The sequence below is a fragment of the Chelonia mydas genome, chromosome 26 (genome assembly GCF_015237465.2).
Source record: "Chelonia mydas isolate rCheMyd1 chromosome 26, rCheMyd1.pri.v2, whole genome shotgun sequence".
In the NCBI taxonomy this organism is placed as follows: domain Eukaryota; kingdom Metazoa; phylum Chordata; order Testudines; family Cheloniidae; genus Chelonia; species Chelonia mydas.
The window spans coordinates 2,123,900-2,146,128 of NC_057859.1; the positions used below are offsets into that span (position 1 = coordinate 2,123,900).

Sequence of the window (22,229 nt, forward strand, 5' to 3'; positions counted from 1 at the left end):
CCTCCCCCACAGGGGTTGTGAGGAGAGAGACATTAAGGGACAGCATCTGAGCATCTCACAAATACCTAAGATAGTGAGATAAAGTAAAATCCTCCGTGAACCTTCATGCTAAATTCAGGCTATGTCTACACTTACATCGCTCCAAGGGCACAGCTGCACTTCTGTAGCATGTCAGCACAGACCCTCACGACAGCAAGAGGAGGGGTTGTCCTGTCATTACAGGGAATCCGCCTCCCCAAGAAGCGGTAGCTAGGTCGACGCAGGAATTCTTCCATCGACCTAGCGCTGCCTACACTGGGGGTCAGGTCAGCTGACGATGTCTCACAGGGGTGTGGATTTTTCACACCCAGGAGAGAGACAGCTATGCCAGCGTAAGTTTCCGGTGTAGACCAGGCCTCAGGCTGACCCTGAAGTTAAGTGGAGATTTTCATACTTCAGGAAAGGTTAACTCATCGACCCAGCACTGTCACTCAGTGGTTTGAAAAAATCCATACCCCTGAGCAACATAGTTAGACCGACCTACCCCCCAGTGTAGACAGCGCTAGGTTGAGGGACGAATCCAGCAACAGGAGAACCCTGCCCAGCGGTGTCCTGAGCGTCTACACTGAAGCGCTACCACGGCACAACTGCAGCTCTGCTGCGGGAGCAGTTTACGTGTAGACAATGACAAAGCCTTCGTAGTCTGCTTCTCTCACCCCTTTACTTCTCAGTTTTATCCCCTGATGGAAAATCCCCATAGAACTTAACGGTAACAGTGTTAGAGGTTTGAGCAACTACCCTGAAGAATTGAATAGAGGATTCATCCGCAATGGATTGGATGCAAAACCCAACAGAAGGAACTGAAGAGAGAGGGAAATCCGGTCGGTCTTTAAAGAGTCCCCTCCCTGTTCAGTTCCACAGGGTTTTGCCATAAGGTCCTGCAGTCTCTGCACTTCCCAGCATTAGCTGGCACTGAAAGCACTAGTGCCAGAAATAAAATACAATGCATAAAAGTTATTAACAGGGCTTGATCCTTTAAATGGATCAGGGTGGAGGGGTGTATGCGGGGGGTACGGGACCCGCTAGAACCTGTGCAGAAAGACCACCACTGATTGAAGGAGACTTGGCCGAGGAGTAAGCGTCTCCCTACGGAAGTTGGGCTGCAGGCTCAGGGGGATAGTATACGAGAGGGCACATTCTGCTCTGTTTCACAGGGGGCAGGAGAAGGAACAGTGAGTTCAGTGGAGTCTCATACTGGTGTAATGGAGAGCAAGTCTGGCCTTGTGCCATGGGCCTCCTGCTTCCTCTGTTCCTGGGGCGCTCCGCGGACAGCCTTCCCCTATTATGGTTATTATTTGTATTGCAGCAGCCCCTAGGGACACCAGTGAGGGAGCAGGGCCACACTGTGCTAGGTTCTGTACAAACACAAGCAGATGAGACCATCGCACCCTGAAGGGGTAGATGAGGGCAGGGTGTGGGGGGTTGTTTCTGATGTGGTTCCACTGATCCCTGACTTCCTAAGGGCCCCAAGTCCCCTGTGCTGAAGGATTCTTCTAGCTCAGACAGTTCCTGTGTTGCATATAATGGGAACAAAACCTGAATCCTTGAGGGGCCAGGCAGCTCAGAGATGGCCATGGAGAGCGATCCTTAGTGCTGATTGTGGTGATGCAGATGCCTGTGTGGTAGGAAATAGACCCAGGCCCTTAGAAAGCCCACAAGCGGTAATGACAGGCAGTCACTGGTTTGCAACCCAACCAGCAACCAGAGGATAAAGGCTGTCACTCACGATCACACACCTGCATGTAACACCAACCTCTCTTTCTTGTCTGGTTTTCAAGGCACTGGGTTAACTAAAGGCACAATTTTAAACCCATTTAGTTAAACCACAGCTGCAAACCCCTGTGTGGAGAGTCTGATTTTGGTTTAAATCAGGCTTATTTCAGGTTAGCGTCAATCAGGTTGAAGCTGAACCAGATTAAGCCACGATTACCTAGAAATAAAAGTGCCCACACAGGGGTCTGCAGTGGGTTGGTGGGCATGCAAAACCCAAGAGGCAGGCTCTGCTGGCCATGTTTATCACCTCCGCGTGCTGAGCAATGGGAAGTGAATTGGGAGGAGGTTTGCCCTGTGCTTGACATGTCACCCCAACACAAATGCAGCAGCTAGACTTCCAAAGCTGCAGAGTGCATTTAGCAGCTAGTGACAGATTTGCACCGATCGTTTTCAGACAGCTTTGCATTCCAATGCCTGCAGGGTGGTCACTCTCACTGGGATTAAAGGTGTGCTAAGGAGAAGGCTACTAACCACGTGAGGAAGAAGCAATCAGCTGCTGTCACATGCATTCCTACCTGTTAAGAGCTAATGTCTGGAAAGTTTGGAGACACACAGGTGCATTTTCTGCAGTGCTACTTCCCCCACAATCCACAGCTTAGCAGCACCGTTTCTGGTTCCCCAGGAGCTGGTACACACAGCCCTCTTTGTCCCATTGGGGAACATACCTCTTGGGGAGTGACCCCTCTCAGTGAGTCTGAGGCTATCCAGAGGAAAGCAGTTAGATTTGCTGTGTAAACTCTAGGTTTGCTTGCTTTGGGACAGAGCTGAGCTGGGTCTCCCTTGAACACAGGAGAGTTAGTTTTATCCGTACCAGTTAGGAAACCTATATGCATTGTCGAGCCATCGTGTATTTCCACCCAACTAGATCAGGACAACAGGAAAACACATTGTGTCATGCTGTTGTTTAAAGGAGTCTCCATTTCCTCCTTAGTGAGGTTTCAGTCATTTACTGTTTGGCCCTGCATTAGCAGTCTGAGCAAAGAGATCAAGGGTTATCTTCCCAGCCCCAGAGATGGCCCCTGCAGGCTCACGGCTGTTAGGAAGTTTGTTCCACTGTGGCCTGTGCTTTGTCAAGCAATAGGTTTCAATTTTTTCACCAAACAAAAAATAAAAACTGCAGCACCCACCCAGCACTCCTGAGCCATGCTACAAAACAAACTAGCCAATGAAACACCTTTTAATAATAAAGCAACACACGCAGCCCAGCACTCACATGCCATCCTGTAACAACAAACCAGCAGGCAAAGCCCAGCACTGAGGAGCAAATCAGTGTATGCAGCCCAGTTCAAAAGAGTGACCCTACAACAACAAACCAACACACACAGCCCAGCGTTTATGAGGGGTTCCGTAACAAGAAGTCAGTGAGTGCTCATGTTATAAAACTGTTTGTCCAAGGAATCAATGCACACATGCAACAAACACAATCTGGGTAAGAAAAGGGGTTTGATTTCCAGGCTTAGAAAGGAGTGAGCCCGGAAGACAGTCAGCAAGGAATAATAGGGATTTTTAAACCATGCAAAATACCTGGGGACTGGGCTTCCACATAAAGATGAGGCAAAGTGACAAGAGACAGGAAATCTAATGCAAATGGTGACACCCAGACCATTATGTTAAAAAATCCCAGCTGTGCTATTTCAACCCAATCAACAATTCCATTAATCACCTGCCATTAAACATGTGGCAGGTCTGTGGGTACTAATGATAGGGGCAACACTTGCACTAGGCTGGCAGCTCAGCCTGTATTTTAGCACATGGTTTACAGACAAGTAATGAACCCCAGAAAACACAGAGATTTGTACTGGAAGGGCTTAGCTGCTCTTTGCACATCTTATGCAAAAAGAGGGGAAAATTAAGGTTTCTCAGGGCTTGGGGATGCAGTGTTACCTAGTAAAAAGAAAAGGAGGACTTGTGGCACCTTAGAGGCTAACCAATTTATTTGAGCATGAGCTTTCGTGAGCTACAGCTCACTTCGAAAGCTCATGCTCAAATAAATTGGTTAGTCTCTAAGGTGCCCCAAGTACTCCTTTTCTTTTTGCGAATACAAACTAACACGGCTGTTACTCTGAAACCTGTTACCTAGTAGTTAGAACAAAGGAGTGGGAGGCAAACTCCCACTCTTGTACCTTGCCCTGGGAAGAAGGGCTACAGAGTGGTCAGAGCAGAGGGTTGTAAGGCAGCACCACTCTCCAGAGCTCTTCCAGACTTTTAGAATCTCCCTGTGTAATCTTTGGGGGGCAAGATCTGGGCCAATGTTGCTCCATCTGTAAATTTCAGAGTAGCAGTCGTGTTAGTCTGTATCCGCAAAAAGAACAGGAGGACTTGTGGCACCTTAGAGACTAACCAATTTATTTGAGCATAAGCTTTCGTGAGCTACAGCTCACTTCATTGGAGACAATTGAGACTCCTACTGCTTACAAACTCAGAGGACTGGTGTAAGGATTAATGAATGCAACGGAGAATCGTTGTCAGGGGACCAGCCAGGTGAATACACAACAAATCAACATGTATTTTTAAAATAGCATGTAGTTCCAATAAACTATTCATGAATATACAGTAGGGCTCCTATTTTATGAACTAATTGGGGGGGTTAATAAAACTGAACATCGCAAAACTCCATCATTCAGTGATAGGGTACCTAATGAATGGTGACAGATGTCTACAGTACAGTATGCTGGATTTTTCTTGATTTGAGAGAAGCTGCGTCTCTTCTTTGGTTCATATAAGAAGTCATTCATAAGATAAATGTTCATAAAATCAGGGTACTATTGCATTTATCAAATTATCAGCCCAGCTTTATAACTGGATGGGGGATAATAATAAACATCAAATAGCTTATTTAAAAGATATTGTGGAATCTACCAAAAAATTATTCAGTGATTTATTTGATCAATTGTAGTTTTCTGTGCATGCTTTGGATATGACCAAGCTCTTTACAGCTTGCAAAACACAATTTCTAAGCAATTTAGGATAAGGAAAATATATAGGTAATCAAATCTCAGGCTTCAGGGCTGATCGCTCCAGGAGTCAGGAAGGAATTCTGCCTTCCACTAGAGTATTTCATACTTGACTAGGTGCTTCACGGGGATACTTTGCCTTTCTTTGAACCATCAAGTATGAATCACCTGTGGAGGCTACACTGGCTTTGATGAGGCAAGGGCCAAGGCCCAGATCCACAAAGGTATTTAGGCTCCTAACTTTCATTTGTTTATTTCAGTGGAAGTTAGGAGCCTAAATACCTTTGTGGCTCTGGGGCCAACTGTCTGATTCATAAATTATAAATCCTGGAAGGACCACTGTGATCATCTACTATGATCTCCTGTATAACAGGCCATAATACTTCCTTCATTTGATATGTGAGCTCTTATGACCAAGATTTTTAAAAGTGAACAATGATTTTGGGTGCCCAACATGAGAACCTTAAAAAGTTTGGATCGCAGGGGAGCTCAGCACTTTCTAAAATGTAGGGCCTGTTAAGATGTCTCAAATTAGACACCCAAAGTCACTGGGCACTTTTGAAAATCTTTGACCTATACTCATAAATGACATCTGCCTATGCGTAATTGCAGAAAGGATTAACGATATTTGGAAGTATTTGCTATATGTTCAATGTGGCTGTTGTAGATGATGTGGGAAACAGAATCAGTGAAAGTTAATTTACCGTGATTACTTCTAGCAAGAGGCAGTGCTCATCTGAAGTCAACTGGGAGCACATAAAGATTTTAATGGGAATAAATGTCCAGCCACTTTTGCACCAAAACAAACACCTACAGTATCAAACATCCCTTCCTAGCTGACCTTTGTTAAAGAATCCCATGGGCTGAGAAACTCTCACAAAAAATGAGACCATCTTTCCAGAGACAAATCAGCTGGACATGCCTTTTTATTTTTGTAGCAGCTTATTGCAGGCTGTCCTATAAACTGTGCAGCATTTCCTGTAGCAGATCTATTGTCACCCCTTGGAAAGGGGAAGGAACATCATGTATGACTCCTGTAACCTGTATTCCTACAAAAAGCTGCTTTTGATAGTTCAGGTTAGATACACTTAGGTTGCATTAAATCCTTAATAACTATGCTCCTTATTGTAACCTGATGCTGGATAAACATCACAGCATGCTCTCTAATAGAGAAAAATCTGCTTAGAATGGGCTTATCCTGCAGTCTATGCAAAACCCTGAAGTGTCAAACATGGAACAGTTGTTTTGTAAATGGCTCACCTTGTCATTTGTCTGCCAGTGTCCCTCAGCTGGTTTGAAAAAACCCTGTTTTTAAAATGCGACCTGAGCATCCTGGTGTATGGAAACTCATGTTATCCAGTTCTCTGCAGAGCCAAACTTGACTGGCTGCTCAAGATGATGAGTGCACAGCCTGGGCTTGTCCACACACAGAAGTTGTATCGCTTTAACTATACCAGTGCAGGTAAAACAGCACAGCCTCCCCTCGTGTGGACGCAGTTTTAGACCAGTCTAGTTTTGGGAAAGTGAAAACGCTGTAATGCTCTAAGACACCTTTGTACTGAGAGAACTGTCCCCCCTCCGGTTGTACCAGTGTAACTATTTCAATTTAAAAACAAATAAACCAACCCCCCCCCCTTACCAAAATAGTTACATTGGTTGAGAAATTGCAGGGAGCAGGCCTGAAAGATACTGTTTATGGGCGTTTATTTAGAGCAAATAGTCCATGTCATGTGCTAATCCCTCTGGTTTCTCTCTACAGCATCCGTAATTTGGATAGGCTAGTTGAAATGTTAAGTTCTGCTCTGGTGGTTCCGATATTTGTGCCGGTATCTTTAACGCCCAGTCTGGATACTGCTCCAGAAAAGCCATCTCAGCGCAGACACAAAGCGCCTAAGCTGTTACCCCCAGTTCTCTGCTGGTTAGATCAGTGACCGGAAGATTGGATTCCTTTTGGAAAACGTGAATACGATCAACTCTTGTGCATAGCTACCAGCACTTTAACGAAAGAAAGAAAACTCAACCAAGTGAGGTGCATATGGATTTACCAATTAACAAAGAGAGGCAGTAAGTTCCAGTAGTAACTTGCTCTGTTGTACACAGTCTGCTAATGGTACGAAAAGTTCCCTGGATACAGATCACAGTAAAACCCTACACACGTGCTCAGCACTAGTGTCAAGATAGGGATGGAATGACTGCTGAAAGCAACAACTGAATACCCGTTCCTGTCAGATTGCAAGTGTTTCATTTCAAACCTTATCTGCAATGCAGTTTGATCTGCGTCATTTCTTTTGTCTTTGTTTCCTTTGTAATTCTCAGAGTAATAGAGTAATTTAATGACAGGTTTCAGAGTAGTTTAATGGGATGTGTCCTTTGTAATTCATTAGCAGACTTTTCAACAGTAAAAAGCAGATGAAGACACATGATCTGCCTTCTCCCCCAGATAGTCTTGTGGAAAGCCCAACTTCCAATCCACATCCTAATGCTTTACACTGTGTCCGCTCCCGCCCTGGAGCACCCAGTCAGACAAAACCAGCAGCCCATTGTGCCTTCAATAGCATTGAAAACTAAACATCAGGTCAAAGCTGGTATTTATCGTCAAGCTATAAATAATCCCTGCCCAATAAAAGCAGAGAATTATAAAGGAAACTCAGAATTTAAAGACAGTATCTAGCTAGCAAGACACTAGAGTGCTGTCTGCTACCAAGCATTGCTCTGATCCAGTTGTCCTGACTCCAGCAAAATTATTGATTTCAATTAGCTTTGTCAGTACTGAAATGCTGGATTGGGCCTGGTGCCCTGTACCAAAGTGATCTGGTGAAAGACAAGCTCTAAGCAAGAATTTTAACATAGGTCAGAAAGAAGAGACACTCGAGAGAGAACTAGGATAAGTAGTCATCATTTATATGATGAAAGGGTTTAGTGATTTGGCTGAAGAGGGATTGCAGGGAGTCCCTAATCAATACACTTGAACTGGAGGCTCAGACTTACCTACCTCGAAGGAGATGCTAGGTATAGTGGGGGACAGGTGTTGGGGTCCTTTCTACTGCGGGTAGGAGACTTGCTGCAGGCTCCACTCTGGGAGCTGAGGGCTGCTGAATTGCTCCTCTTAAGCAGACATAGCTGCAGGTGTCTCCTTTTAAGACTAGATGGGCTAGAGAGAGCTTCCACCTGTGGGCTTGCTGAGGCTCGCCCTGCTACAGAAGGAAGTTATTAAATCCTCTTTTGAGGGAGGAGGGGAGGTGATTGTATGCAAGAGGGGTGTTTTGGGGTGCTTACGAAAGGATGAACCACCAGAGAAGATGGCTACAGAGCCTCTATTGACACAGGGCTTGAGAACTCATTCTGGAAGCATGCTGGGAAGACGTTTCAACCCCTTGCAAGGGATTAGACATTGGGGTGTTGTTGATTTCTAGTAGTCCTTGGAAGCACTAAAGGTGACCTCAGTCTTAAAAGGCTATCTGGCCTTTGGGGCATTCTAGATGTTTTGTAATGGGGATTATCAGTGTGTGCTATTTGCAAGACTAGGCCTGGCAGGTCTAGGTCCTTCCCCAAAACCTAAAGGCCTGCTCCTCCCTCGCCCCGCCAATTAACAGGGAGGAACCATTAAGTCCAGGGCACAATGGCATCCATGGGACAAGGAAGGAGAAAACAGGAATAGGAGTGAGGTCACAGGTTAAAAATGAGGGCTCTAGAGGAGGACACTGTGCAGAGAACCCTCAGGAAGGCCTACCGCTCCTCAGAGGTGTCTAAGAAGTCAATGGACACTGCCCGGAGACACAACTGGACAAGGGACTGGAAATAATCCCCAAGTTGCAGAGCACCCACCCCTCCTGGAGTGACTGATAGCGATCTTGGCCTGTGCCAGGAGGAGGCTGACAAGGTTGTCCTGTAAGTGTGGGGTCCTGGATAGGGTGTCCATAAATCAGCAGGTGTGGGGAAAAGTGCAACCTCAGGAAGAGGTTTGGGAGGAGCTGGCAGAGGGGCTGCAACCTGATGCGCTACATGAATGTATGCCAGGGTCTCCCTCTCACTGCAGAAGGGACAAGTGGATAAATTGGAGAGAGTCCAGCGAAGGGCAACAAAAATGATTAGGGGTCTGGAACACATAACTTATGAGGAGAGGCTGAGGGAACTGGGATTGTTTAGTCTGCAGAAGAGAAGAATGAGGGGGGATTTGATAGCTACTTTCAACTACCTGAGAGGTGGTTCCAGAGAGGATGGTTCTAGACTATTCTCAGTGGTAGAAGAGGACAGGAGAAGGAGTAATTTGGTCTCAAGTTGCAGTGGGGGAGGTTTAGGTTGGATATTAGGAAAAACTTTTTCACCAAGAGGGTGGTGAAACACTGGAATGTGTTACCTAGGGAGGTGGTAGAACCTCCTTCCTTAGAAGTTTTTAAGGTCAGGCTTGACAAAGCCCTGGCTGGGATGATTTAATTGGGGATTGGTCCTGCTTTGAGCAGGGGGTTGGACTAGATGACCTCCTGAGGTCCCTTCCAACCCTGATATTCTATGATTCTATGATAAGTGTCAGGGAATTTGTGAACCATGCCACATACACGCCTGTGCTCATGGTTCCACGGAGGAGCCACCAAGATCCCTGGTGGGCCCAGAGTATACTCTGGCCCACTGGAGTTCCTCACCCTCCCCATGCACCAACAGGTCCTGCCACCCTGTGTGGGGCATAAGGGCAAGGAAAGGGATGCTATGGGGCATGAGTGTGTACAGATGTGCTGCGGACGCAGTCTGGAGCCAGACCAGCTGGATGTCTTTCAGTTGGCTGAGGTGGCGTGGGGGTAGAGGCCCAATGACACGTTGTGGAAGGGGAGGGGTGGGAGCACCCACCCACAGGACCAGCTCAAGGAAAGTAAGAGAAGCAGGAGACCAGGCTGCCCTCACCTCGTGAAGCACGACAAGGGACACACAGGGTAGGCAGCCCCATTCACTGGTCAAGTGCTGCAGGATGCACCCAGCCCCTCTGATTGTAGTCCAGGTGGTTTCTGATTCTGGTGGCCCCAGCCAGGTCCATCCTCTGGCACACCAAGGGGGAACTCCATCACCTACACTCTAAGGTACATCAGTGGGTGCTGCCCAGTGTCTCTTTTTGGAGCACTTAGGCCCAGGCCCTTGTATGAAAGACTTTGGCCTCAATCCAGTTTGTGGGATTGCCCTAGTATATCTCTCCAGCTCAGTAATAGGCAGCAAAGACCAAATACCCACAGTACGGCATTAACAGCCAAACCTGGAGACCCCAAATGATTTTATTTCTCCCCTGATATTACATTTCGGTCACCTTTACAGTACTGATATACACCAATTAACAAAGGCATAGAAACATGAAACAAAAAATCATAGAGAGCTTTCCTCCTCTCACTGTTGTCCATCGCCAGCAGGAGCCATACTCATGGATTTATACCCATATGAATCAGCTGATACTTTCAGTCCTCACGTAATAGGATGTGTTCTGCTCTCAGTCAAAGCGAATGGACTGCCCTTTGCAGGAAAGAGCAAGTCACTCAGAAAAGCATGGCTATTCTAAAAGCCTAGCTGGTGGGAGCCCTCACACTGAGGTCCCATTCTTCACCAGACAAACACTCTCAGGGCACATACTTTAGATGTCCATGTCAAATTGAGCTTCCTCGCCTGTTGAAAAGAAACGACAAAAATGCAGGTGAGTACTTGATGAAGTCCTACGTTAAATATCAAACACTACACGGACGTGACACTCAGAGATCAGCAGCCTCACAAGAGCACAGAAGTTTGGATGTGGCAGTGAAGATTGGGGAAACTCTCAGCCTGCTGGGTACAGGGATTGAGTCTTGCTGGAGAACTGTTGTAAGAGATGGAGGCTTGCTCTGTCTTAGGGGGAAAACCATTCCTCTTAGGTGGTCTGATGTTCTGGTCTTCTTCTACAAAAGAACATCTACTCTGCCAGCGCAGAGCGCACAGAGCCTCAGAAACATGATGCATCTGAGCAGATCTGAGAGGAGAATTCCGCTCTTCATTTGGAGCCCTTCTCAAAAAAAATCCACAACAACGGAAGTATTTTCTACCTTTTCCCTATGACACATTTGACCATGAATGTGGGTTTCTGTTCGCAACAAGAGGCAAATGTAATTTTTAGTCAGCACAGCGTGATGCAATTACTGTTGCATGTACAATTGCTATTGATAGGATGCCAGTATAAGCAAGGACGCTACTACTCCGCTGACCTATAAAAGATATCACCTCACCCACCCTGTCTCTAACATCCTGGGACCAACACGGCTACAACACTGCAAACTACATAAATGGTCAGCTCTGCTACGCTCCTTATTGCCAGTGATGCAGAAGAAACTTTTCAGAAGAGGAACAAATGTTACTTTGACTTGTAGGCTGATCAGTTTTGATATTTGAAGCCAGGGGAGTGAGTCAGTGACCAAAAGTTACCATCAAATCTTGCTCAGTGGTTGATGTGAGCTAAGCTAGGAAACTCAACCTTCTTAGTTTTCAGTGGACACATGCCCACATCACAACACTGACAGTGCAATTTACAGTAATTGGTCCTTGAGACTAGACATATCTGCAGAGAGATCAAGAACTGTATGGGCCACAAACTCAATTCCCCTTTCATCCCCATACCTTTCTGGTGTAAGGAAGAAGCACATTAGCAAAGGACGTAACAGGCAAAACTGGGCTGCACCTGTTCTACAGACAGAGAATTCAGTCTCCTGGGCTGTTAAATCCAGCAGTACGTTTCACCGCTGCCAAAATTAATATGAATGAGAGAGGGAAAGAAAGAAGGAACCACGCGTGATAGATGTTAATGCATTACTGGAAGGTGCTCATACTACAGTGATGCGGTCGGTATAAGAACAATGTCAGACCCAGAGATATCTTGATTTAGCCTGTATCCACAATCCACACACAGCCTCAATTCCTCCCGAGCTGTTATAACAATACTCTGGCTCCAGTCCGGGTGTGCTGTTGTGTATTTTCCAAGGAGAAAAGGTGCAACTTGCAAGTTATTTTCAGGCTTTGCCAGGGGGTGCCCACTCACCTACGCCCACCTTCTCCTCGTAATTGTGGACATGGTTGTTTTCAATCTTCAACTCCTCCACATTTGGACTGGTAACACCTGGAATGTCTGGAAGGTCACAAGGTGAGGCTTTGGCAACTGGGGAATTGCGGCATTCCATCAAAAACTTCCGGTCATAAATAATTCTTGTACCTAGAGGGGAAAAATGTGAAATACTGTCAGCTTTTAGCATATCTCAAAGTGCTTTACAAGGAAAGCAAGTATCATTAGCCCTAACTTACATAAAACGGAGCCACAGAGAGGCCAGTAGCAGAGCTGGGAACAGTTCAGTGCTCAATGCACTAGGACACACTGCCTCCCACTGAACACCTAGTTACAAAGTCTACATGAAAATCATATTTACGCTCCTGCAAAACCAGGAAAAAATCAGTCAAATTAAGATTTAAACTGCTTCTGTTAGTCTCATCCCATCTCCCTTCTGGCTGCAGTATATAAATTTCACATGCTTTTCTCAGACTACCTACAATTCTGAAAGCCCACATGTTTAAGCAGATAGATCAGGAAATTTGTAGTGGAAATTGCCTCTCTTTGTTAAGTGAGATGTTTAATATTATTGGAGAAGAGTTTTCTGCATGGTGGTATTGCCTTTGTGCGGTCTGGGCTGGCTGTCCAGCTCAGAAAACTTCGTTTACATTTGTCAGGATTACAGAACTAAAACCAAGACATCACTCCCATTTTATTTGCTGTTTATTTTAGTGGTGAGTGGGACCCCACCCTATTGTTGCTGGTTTGTTAGAGCAGAATAAAATTACATCTTTATTAGTGGGCAGAAAGCAACCCTTGAGGTGACGGCAGAGTTCAGACCAAGAGACCCTGCAAGGATTTAGAAGGAACATTGCGTAGGCTGAGCCGCCCATTCCCCTACCAAGGCATCTGATGTTGGAAAAATATCAAACCAGAGTAAAAATATCCATAATACAGAAATAATTCAAAACAGCATTCCGAGGAGAGGACTGCAACGTCTCATTTCAGGATTGGACATTTAATACGTTACCCCCATCCAACCAAATAGGACAAAGGAATCCCTTCCCTCCCTCCAGCCCCCCATGTTCTCAGCTGGTGGTATGCATGTGGACAAGAAGAAATCAGAGATAACGTCTCTCCTGGAATGCTAGGCACACTCCTATATTCCATATCATGGCTGTAAAGTCATGTAACTAGATATTAAATTTCGAGGAAATTATGCTAAAGATTTTCTAAGACATTGGAACCTTTTCAAAATTGAAGATAATTGTGACTAGTTTCTACAGATCAAGGAGGTAAAATTATACCAGCAATGTTGCCAGTTCAGATCTATGCTCCAGTACAAGTGCAATTAATCAGGATTCGGGTAAAGAAACAACCCTAGTCTGCAGTTACAGACTTTGGTAGCTGGAAGACTTACAAAATAAGGACGGGTTCCTAGAACTGCAGTTAGTATACTAGGTACTAGGAGTACATTTCATAACAAGCTGAAGAACTGCAATTCCTGGTTTACATTCATTCACGCAGAGTCACATGCCTTGAGCTATTACTTATGAAACTAAATACCCTGTATACCCTGCTTTGATTTGTTACAACAGTTGTCAACACAAGGGGATGGTAGGGCCCCTTCCATCAGAGCAGCATGCAAATCTGCTAACAAAAAAATCTCAGTTTCAATTCACCCTATTATAAGAACCATTTGGTGAAACTACCTGCATCAGCTTCTGCAAAGCAAGCTTTACTCCTTGTCCCACGACAGCTGATACATGGGTTTGCCCCTCATTTCCAATAGAGCCCCAGATATGCATAGGGGGTTCTGAATAGCAGAAAGAAAAGGAGTACTTGTGGCACCTTAGAGACTAACAAATTTATCTGAGCATAAGCTTTCGTGAGCTACAGCTCACTTCATCGGATGCATTCCTAACAACAAAGAAAGCTCCTTGAAACCCTAGCAAACAGACTAGTGCACTACAGACTCCTAAGAGGTTTTTTCCAGAATTTGACATCCTGACCCACCAGTTTCCTTCTTAAGGACAATGATATACCTCTTGGAAGTGATGCACAAGTTACTAAATCCTAGAAAGTGCTCACGTTTCTGGCTCAGCAGTTATTGTCTTCAAAAGTTTAATGGCTCTAACCTGTTAACTGTATGGTCCCTGGGCCCAACCTCACATTCCCTGTGTGCCCCAGGCTCCCACTGACTCTCGGGGGAGTGTAGGGTGACAAGGAATGCAGGCTCAGGCCCTGACAGTGACAACCTGCTGCAGCTCCCCAGCTGCTGAACTCATTAAAAAGCCATGCATGATTTCAGCTTCTGCCTTTGGTTCATTTTAGGGGTCATTCAGCATTCTCACAGCATGGCCAAGCATACTTTATTCTCTCAGCTGCCTTCTGGTCAAGATGGACAAGGTAACCAGCCTCCCCCCAGCCACAAAAACTGTATGGTATGGTGTGGGTATACTGAGCTGGAAGCATACACAGCACAGAGAAGCCTTCCCAACCCAGAGCACTACACGCTCCCCATAAAAAACTGTAGAAACATTCTTCTCACTGGCAAATCCCTCTGCCAGCGATCAGAGTGCTACACTCAAAATCACCCACTCTCCACTGCTCATTTCAACCCACGGACAAGAACATTCTACATGATGTGTGTTTACATCAAGGAACTGAGTGCCTGAAGCAGAGCTGGCCACAGCTCCCAAGCAATTAGCTGATGTGGAATTTACTGAGAGAAGGACAATATCCATGTGCCCTGGACAGTTAGACAAAGATCCAGGACAAGCCCTTAGTGGAATATTAAAGAGAACAGTCTCCGTAGGTTTAAAGGTTATGACTGTTTCTTCCCCACAACCCTTCCACTCTCACTTCTTGGTGCTGAGGTCTGATTTAATTTTATTTATTTTTTTGTTCCTGACTGCTGCAAATGAAAACCACTTTTCACCTCCTGTGCTGCCACAGGGTAGTGGGCCCTTTCTTCTGCTCTCTGATCCCGTTCTGATGGGGCTCTTGGAGCACAGAAGGATCAGGTAACAATTCTGAGATGGTGCATCTGAATCCTGAGCTCATTTTGGTGGCACCAAGGCTAAGCTTGGACCCACAGTAAACCATAATTCAAAGGTTTTAAATCTACCTCAGCAGCTGAATTTTACAGACCCAGGAATTACTCCAGCCCAATGTGAACATCTCTGCCCACATGTTCCTGCAAATGGAGGATCCTGGCTTTCCAGAGGGCCCAAAGAAGTCCTCAGATGTTCTCCCAGGAGGAACATTTCCATTCACTATGTACATTCTGGGGACTCACTAACTCCTTTGGGTGACTGGAGGGTGTTTTCCTGATGCCACTGAAAACAGCAAGTTAGATAAAGGGAACTCCACTTCCAACAGCGTACATGAGGGACGCCGGCAGTACATCTCTGGGTTACAGCTCTCCCAGGGTCACCTCAGGACACGTTAGTCAAGGAAGAGCTCGTCTTTGTTAGACTCTATGCAGCGGAGACATCCTAAAGCCAGAGCTAGGGGTCAAGAAGTAAAGGAGAGCTAACTCGCACACGTCCAATGACTCAAAAAGCAGATTATTTCCCTTTCTTTCTGCAGAATGGAGTTTAGCCTATTGCCACAGAGCCTGCAAAAGTTGGTAGCTGTGAAGCGTTTCCTAATCAGTGTCCTTAAATAAATTATTCAAAAACTAAAAGCCCACTCATTCTGTAATAATATTGAAATGAGACTAAGGTGACTATTTCAGGAACACAAAATAGTCAAGCTCTCCTGTGGTTTTCTCTGAGAAATCACATTCCAGTATCATCCCATAATGACTCAACATGGCTCCCTGGGGTTCATATCTGGATTTTTCCAATTCATTCATTTTCACCCAAGGTAAAGGAAGAAAACACGTACTGAGTTTGCTTGGAACGTATCAGAAACAGGCAGATCATAAACAGTCAAACCAATTTTAAATCTCAGGGTAATACTCTCCAAAAGCCACAGAGAACGTATTTGCCCTTCCAAACTTCCTCAGAACCAGACTACGGGTCTGTCTGTCTGTCCTACAAGCGCTATAGCACAGCAGCGGAGCTGCAGCTATCTTGCTGCAAGGCAGTCACTTACTAAAGAGACAGAAGGGGTTTTTCTGTCACTGTCGTAAATCCACCCTCTCAAAAGGGGTAGCTAGGTTGATGGAAGAATTCTTCCTCCAACCTAGCAGTGTCTACACCAGTGCTTAGGTTGGCTTAACTATGTCCCTCAGTCTGAGGGCTTGTCTACACTACCCGCCTGATTGGTGGGCAGCGATTGATCCAGCAGCGGTTGATTTATCGTGGTCTAGTATAGACGCGATAAATTGACCACTGAGCACTCTTCCATCGACTCTGATACTCCACCAGAAAGAGGAGTGCAAGTGGAGTCAATGGGAGAGCGTTAGCTGTCGACTTATCACGGTAAGTAGATCTAAGTACGTCGACTTCAGCTATGCAATTTACGTAGCTGAAGTTGCGTATCTTAGATCGACCCCGTGCGGTAGTATAGACAAGCAATCAGTGACACTGCTAGGTCAACCTAAGTTTTAGGTGTAGACCAGGCCTCTAAGACCAACAGAACCAAACTATGATAATTTGCATCAACGGCCAGGACGGTTACTGGGGATTTCTGATTTTGGCACTAAATCCTGTTTGCCTCAATGGAACTACTTGGGAGATTAAAGTGGAGAACATTTGGCTCTGTAAAATTAGTCATGGGTGTTCCATGGCTAATTAAATTTGCTCCTTTATTCTGAATAGTGCAACTTGATGGATTGTTTACAATACTTTGCAGTACACCTGTAAAGGGATGGTAACATTTTGTTAAAGCTTTTTAATTAAAACTTCCAAAGGAACAAGTATTTATGTAAAACAGGACGGCACTTGAGAATTGTCTCTGCTACTGAACAGTCCAATAGTCTTTTCATAATAACTACTGGGTTTATGGATCAGCACAAGGACGATCAGTGAGACTGTACTATATTAAGAACTATTAGTAATTTCTTAATTCAAGCTGGTCTACAGATCAGTACATTTAAAGTGGGGTTTGAAGGAATTTTATTTTAGACTACTGACAGTTTTGGAAAGAGAGATTAAAACTCCATTGTTAATAATTACAGGGGAGCAGGCATAAGAACATAAACATATGGTAACTACCCAGCAGCAATAAAATGCAAGTTAATAGATAATAAGCAGAACCAAACTGCATTACTACATGGAGCTTTTTAACTCGCCCTACACACTTCAATCCATAAACAGGCACGCACTAAAATATTAATTCTCTGGATTACCCAGATCACTGAGAAATTAAATAGAATTCTTGAAAATAAAGGCTACTACTAGTGACTAGATATTTTGAAAAATGTCCCCATCCCTTTTTGCTATTTTTTAAACATCTGTCCTATTCTATACTGATTATCTTTCAGCCTTTGAGTATTTAACTTCTTCTTCTAGCCAAAAGAGGGTTTTCATTTAAGAATTTGTTCATTTTTTTTTGCCTCTGCTACACTCTTCCCATGGCACTCAGGACCCCCGCCAACGGAACGAAAGGCGTGAGCGTGGCAGCCGCAGCTTGTCCCGGCAGGCGAGCACCCCGAGAAATGACCCGCGGCTCCTCATTCTCCGGAACCCGCGGCCCAACGACTGGAAGAGGCGCCTAAGGTCCTATTGATCGTGCTCCCCGAGACCAGCACAGGTGCCTCGTCCAAAAGACGCCGGGACCTTCGGTTTCTCTGTCCAAACTTTCTTAGACCAGACCAGCCGCTGCTGTTCTTTGTTTTTTTAAAGAGACGCCGATTGAAGCTTCAGGCTTCTGTCTGAAAATTTTTTTTGAAGACCCCCCTACCCTTACCGGCACCTCCCAAGGTCGCCAGCATGTAAGATTCAGTAAAAAAAATCCTCCCCCCCATTCATTTGTGTTGTGCATTGGGCAGCCCGGCTCGATCCCAGGCGGGCGGCCCCGGCCCCGCTCGCCGCCCCCCGGCCCGGCCCCGGCCCCGCTCGCCGCCCCCCGGCCCGGCCCGGCCCGCTCACCGCCCGGCGTGGTCCCGAACACCGTGCCCCCCGGCGTGGTGCTGTAGTCGCCGGGCGGCAGCGCGGCCCCGTCGGGCAGGCTGAGGCGCTTGGCGGGGATGGCCCGGCTCGCCGTCTGGCCCTGGCGGCAGCTCCCGGACATGGCGACTGGCGCTGCCCGCGCGCCCGCCGGCCCCCCGACCCGGAACCAGCCGGCGGGACACGCCCCTTCCGCCCCCCCCCCGCGCGCGCGGCCCCGCGGCCCCGGGGGGATAACAGCGACGGCGGCGGCGGCAGGGCGTAGGCGTGGCCGACCGCTGACCCCGCCCCCTGCCCCGCCCCGCCCCTCCCCAGGGCCTGACTCCGCCCCTCCCCATCCGCTCCCCAGCCCACTGCCCCCCAGCCCCTCCCCATACCCCGACCCCCCCACTGCCCCCCAGCCCCTCCCCATCCCACTGCCCCCCGCCCCTCCCCATACCCCGACCCCTCCCACTGCCCCCCCGCCCCTCCCCATCCCACTGCTCCCCTCCCCTCCTACAGCCCGACCCCTCCCACTGCCCCCCAACCCCTCCCCATCCCACTGCTCCCTGCCCCCTCCCCATACCCCGCCCCCTCCCACTGCCCCCCAGCCCCTCCCCATACCCCGACCCCCCCCCACTGCCCTCCAGCCCCTCCCCATCCCACTGCTCCCTGCCCCCTCCCCATACCCCGACCCCTCCCCCTGTCCCCCCCGCCCCTCCCCATACCCCGACCCCTCCCACTGCCCCCCAGCCCCTCCCCATCCCACTGCCCCCCCGCCCCTCCCCATACCCCGCCCCCTCCCACTGCCCCCCAGCCCCTCCCCATACCCCGACCCCCCCACTGCCCTCCAGCCCCTCCCCATCCCACTGCTCCCTGCCCCCTCCCCATACCCCGACCCCTCCCACTGCCCCCCAACCCCTCCCCATCCCACTGCCCCCCCGCCCCTCCCCATACCCCGACCCCTCCCACTGCCCCCCAACCCCTCCCCATCCCACTGCTCCCTGCCCCCTCCCCATACCCCGACCCCTCCCCCTGCCCCCCCGCCCCTCCCCATACCCCGACCCCTCCCACTGCCCCCCAGCCCCTCCCCATCCCACTGCTCCCCTCCCCTCCTACAGCCCGACCCCTCCCACTGCCCCTCAGCCCCTCCCCATCCCACTGCCCCCCTCCCCTCCCACAGCCCGACCACTCCCACTGCCCCCCAGCCCCTCCCCATCCCACTGCCCCCCTCCCCTCCCCATACCCCGACCCCTCTCACTGCCATCCTCAGCCCCTTCCCCAAGGTCTGATCCCTCCCCATCCCAGTCCCATTGCCCCCCAGCTCCCATCCCATGCACTGACCCCTCCCCTCCCCCATCCCACCGCTTCCACCAACCCCCTCCATGCACCCACCTCACCCCCTGGATCGCCCCTCCCTATTCACTCGCCCCACTGCTCCCTCACCACGTGCAACAGAGACGTATAACAACCTACAACTCTCCTACACTGTACACCCAGTCCCCGGCTCAAGGAGTTTTGTAATCCAGACTGACAAGGCAGACAAAGTGGGGGAAGGAAGGAAGGAAGGAAGTACCTTCAAACGATACGCTTAGGGAGCAACCCTCAGCATCCCCGTCATTCCCATGGCCATAGGCTGGGTTGGTGGCAGGGGGGTTAATGAAGTATTTCAGGGGCACAGGTTCTCCACCTGTCCCATACTGTGCTCCCATGCAACAAACGAAACATGGTTTGGGACACGCTTCCCATCTAGCCATAAGGAGCGGGAGGCAGTTGTGACCCCGTGCCAAGTTCAGGCTCTTGCTACCCAGCTTCTCCATGCAGCTAAGCTCTTCATGCCCCACTTGCCTCCTGAGAAGGCAGCCAGTGCAAGGGTGGCCCTCCTGGGTGGCCTTCAGCACCACTCATGAAACTTGTGCAGTGACAGATTTCACAGCCTGCTCCTCCTCTGGGCACCTGGCTAGTAATGAGGGTCACAAACGTGTGAACCTGCATTCATGCTGAATGCTCACCTGTAGAGGTGACAGGGGAGAGAGAGAGGCTGAAACAAAGCATCACAAATGGCCCCTTCTGGGGTCCCTGGTTCAATATCAGGATAATATGGAGCCAAGCAAATGCCCCAATGAACAGAAGACAGCAACCGGATAGCATACAAGAGATCTACTCTCTCTCTCTCTCTCTCTCTCTCTGTCTACCTAGGCATTTTATACTGCACTCACCACCATGGTGTATGATTGCTCAGCTTCAAAGTCATTCTAACCATCTTTGATTCCAGAGATAGGCTTGCACCAAGGAAGAGTAGAGAGGTTATTTTACCTCTGTATTTGGCACTGGTGTGACAGCTACGGGGATACTGGGTCCAGTTCTGGTGCCCACAGTTCAAGACAGACGTTGATAAATTGGAGAGGGCTCAGAGAAGAGCCACGGGAAGATTAAAGGATTAGAAAGCATGCCTTATAGTGATAGACTCAAGGAGCTCCATCGATTTAGTTTTAACAAAGAGAAGGTTCAGGGATGGCTTCATTACAGTCTATAAATACCTACATTGATTTAACCTGGGGGGGTTCTCTGTGCCTGTGTTCTCTGGCACTTCCACTGTGGTAAAAAAGATGGTGGTGGTGGGGAGAGCGGACGGGGGGAAAATTGAAAATGTTTAATGGAAAAATTTGAAAAAATATTGACAAAAAAGAAAAAAAATGTTAATTTCCCACAAAAACTATTGCAATTTTTCCTGCCCTCATTGTTCCTTTGCTGTGTCAGGAACTGTGTGTCTCATGGCCTGGTTGGTAGCGCACACCCCTCTTGAGTGTTTACTATTAAAAGTTGATTAGATTGCGACAGCCAGTGCCTCTATGGTCTTTGCAGCTGAAGGATGGGAACTGGTGCTGTGGGTATGTGCTTTATCTGCTGGGGAGGAGGAGCTGTGTAAAATAATTAATTGTGCCATACGCGGGTAAGGAATCCTATAAAATGCTAAATTCCATATGAAGAAGAATGCCTAGCTCTTAGACAGCGTTTTTCAGCAGTAGATCTCCAAGTGCTTTACAGAGCAGGTCAGTATCATTATCCCCATTTTACAGATGGGGAAGCTGAGGCACAGAGAAGTGAAGAGACTTGATGACTGTCACAAAGCAGACCACTAGCAGAGCCAGGAATAGAATCCAGCTCTCCTGACTTCCAATCCAGTGCTCTATCCACTAGGCAACACTGCCTCCTCTAATATTACTCCACTAAAAAGAGAATTATCACAGGTTTATTTAGGAATAAAGGGATGGATTATTTCTCCCCCCTCTTTTATATATATTTATTTGTAAGGCACCTGACATGGGAATGTTGTCTCACTGTCCTCTAGTTGGATAACAATATGAGCTCTCAGGGAAAGGGCTGTGTTTGTAAAGCACTGAATACATCTACAGGGCTGGATAGATGTTTTGTAATAATCATAACTCTCAGGAACCCAGGGGGTGTGAATTCAGCTTTAGTTTGACAGGCAATGAATAAAAAGGTAAAAAAGGAGAGTGAGCTATGGTAAGCAAATTTAACCTTTGAAAGGTGGTTTCTCTCCTGGGTGCAGTTGGCAGCTGCTCTATTGGACTTGTCTCATTTTATAGTTTGTTTGTTGTGTTTGATATATGTGTGTATGCATGTGTGTTAGCATGCAGGCATGTTAGAGTGTGTGGGTATGCATGTGTGTTAGCATTCAGGCATGTTACTCTGTGTACATAGGTGTTTTAGCATGCGTGTGAGCATGAGTACGTGTGTGTGAGTGTACTCATATGTGCTGTGAATAGCCACGTGTAAGTCTAGTTTTACTTGGTGGCTGGGTATTTCTATGGATTAGAGCTTTCTTGGAGCCACCCAGGTGGCTAAGATGAGCAGCGTTTGTCCCTTGGAGCAAAGTCCCCCATCTTTGTGGTGAGTCATTTGGCAGCACGCAGTCTGCAAGACCACCCTGCCACTCCAGTTCCAGTGCGGTCCATTCTCACCCCGCAGCATTTCCATCTGCATGCCCCCTGCTGGGCTGCTGGCACTTTAGCAGGCTGATGAAAGGTTGGCCACATGTTTGCATTAATGCAAACGAGGTAATTTGTTAAATCTATGGGACACAGCTGGCCTGGCACCCTATTACAACTCTCCCTGCTGGCTTTGTGGAAGGCAGCTGTGGGGTACAAATGCCATTAGGAAGTATGGAGATGAAGATGCCCAAATGACAGGCTGACCTAGGAGAGGGGAAAGGTGTCAGCTACTGTCTGTCACCCTTGGAAATGGCTTTGCATTTACGTCCTGACTGAGATTGTTTTAAAGGGAATGTACATAAATATTAGTAGACGCTGTCCTAAAGCATTTACCAAAAAGCTGTAATAGGCAAACTGACCTACAGAA

General features: G+C 47.7%; 2 protein-coding genes across 3 annotated transcripts in view; both read right to left on the reverse strand.

The window, feature by feature from the left end:
* ASH2L (ASH2 like, histone lysine methyltransferase complex subunit) overlaps positions 1-7,845 on the reverse strand; it is a 49,279-nt gene extending 41,434 nt beyond the window's left edge. Inside the window, exon 1 of one of the 2 annotated variants that reach the window (XM_043536510.1) lies at positions 7,759-7,845. The gene's annotated coding sequence lies outside the window, so the exon portion shown is untranslated. Of the gene's footprint in view, positions 1-7,754 lie in introns of both variants that reach the window. The other variant, XM_043536511.1, reaches the window with a different exon arrangement.
* A 2,161-nt stretch (positions 7,846-10,006) lies between these two features.
* On the reverse strand, positions 10,007-18,060 carry LOC102944935 (eukaryotic translation initiation factor 4E-binding protein 1). The gene is made up of 3 exons (XM_037886457.2): positions 17,850-18,060; positions 11,803-11,973; positions 10,007-10,406 (listed from the first exon to the last, which is right to left on the reverse strand). Exons 1-3 carry the CDS (start codon positions 17,989-17,991, stop codon positions 10,375-10,377), a joined length of 345 nt encoding a protein of 114 aa, XP_037742385.1. The 5' UTR covers positions 17,992-18,060; the 3' UTR covers positions 10,007-10,374.
* Between the last annotated feature and the right edge of the window lie 4,169 nt (positions 18,061-22,229).

What these genes read in the sequence shown, in the direction of transcription:
- LOC102944935 (XM_037886457.2), bottom strand. Translation starts at nt 17,991, where the DNA reads ATGTCCGGGAGCTGCCGCCAGGGCCAGACGGCGAGCCGGGCCATCCCC. An exon ending in GTTCGGGACCACGCCGGGCG is followed by an intron (nt 11,974 to 17,849) that starts GTGAGCGGGCCG and finishes TTTCCCCTCTAG; the next exon opens with GTACAAGAATTATTTATGAC. An exon ending in CGAGGAGAAGGTGGGCGTAG is followed by an intron (nt 10,407 to 11,802) that starts GTGAGTGGGCAC and finishes TCTTTTCAACAG; the next exon opens with GCGAGGAAGCTCAATTTGAC.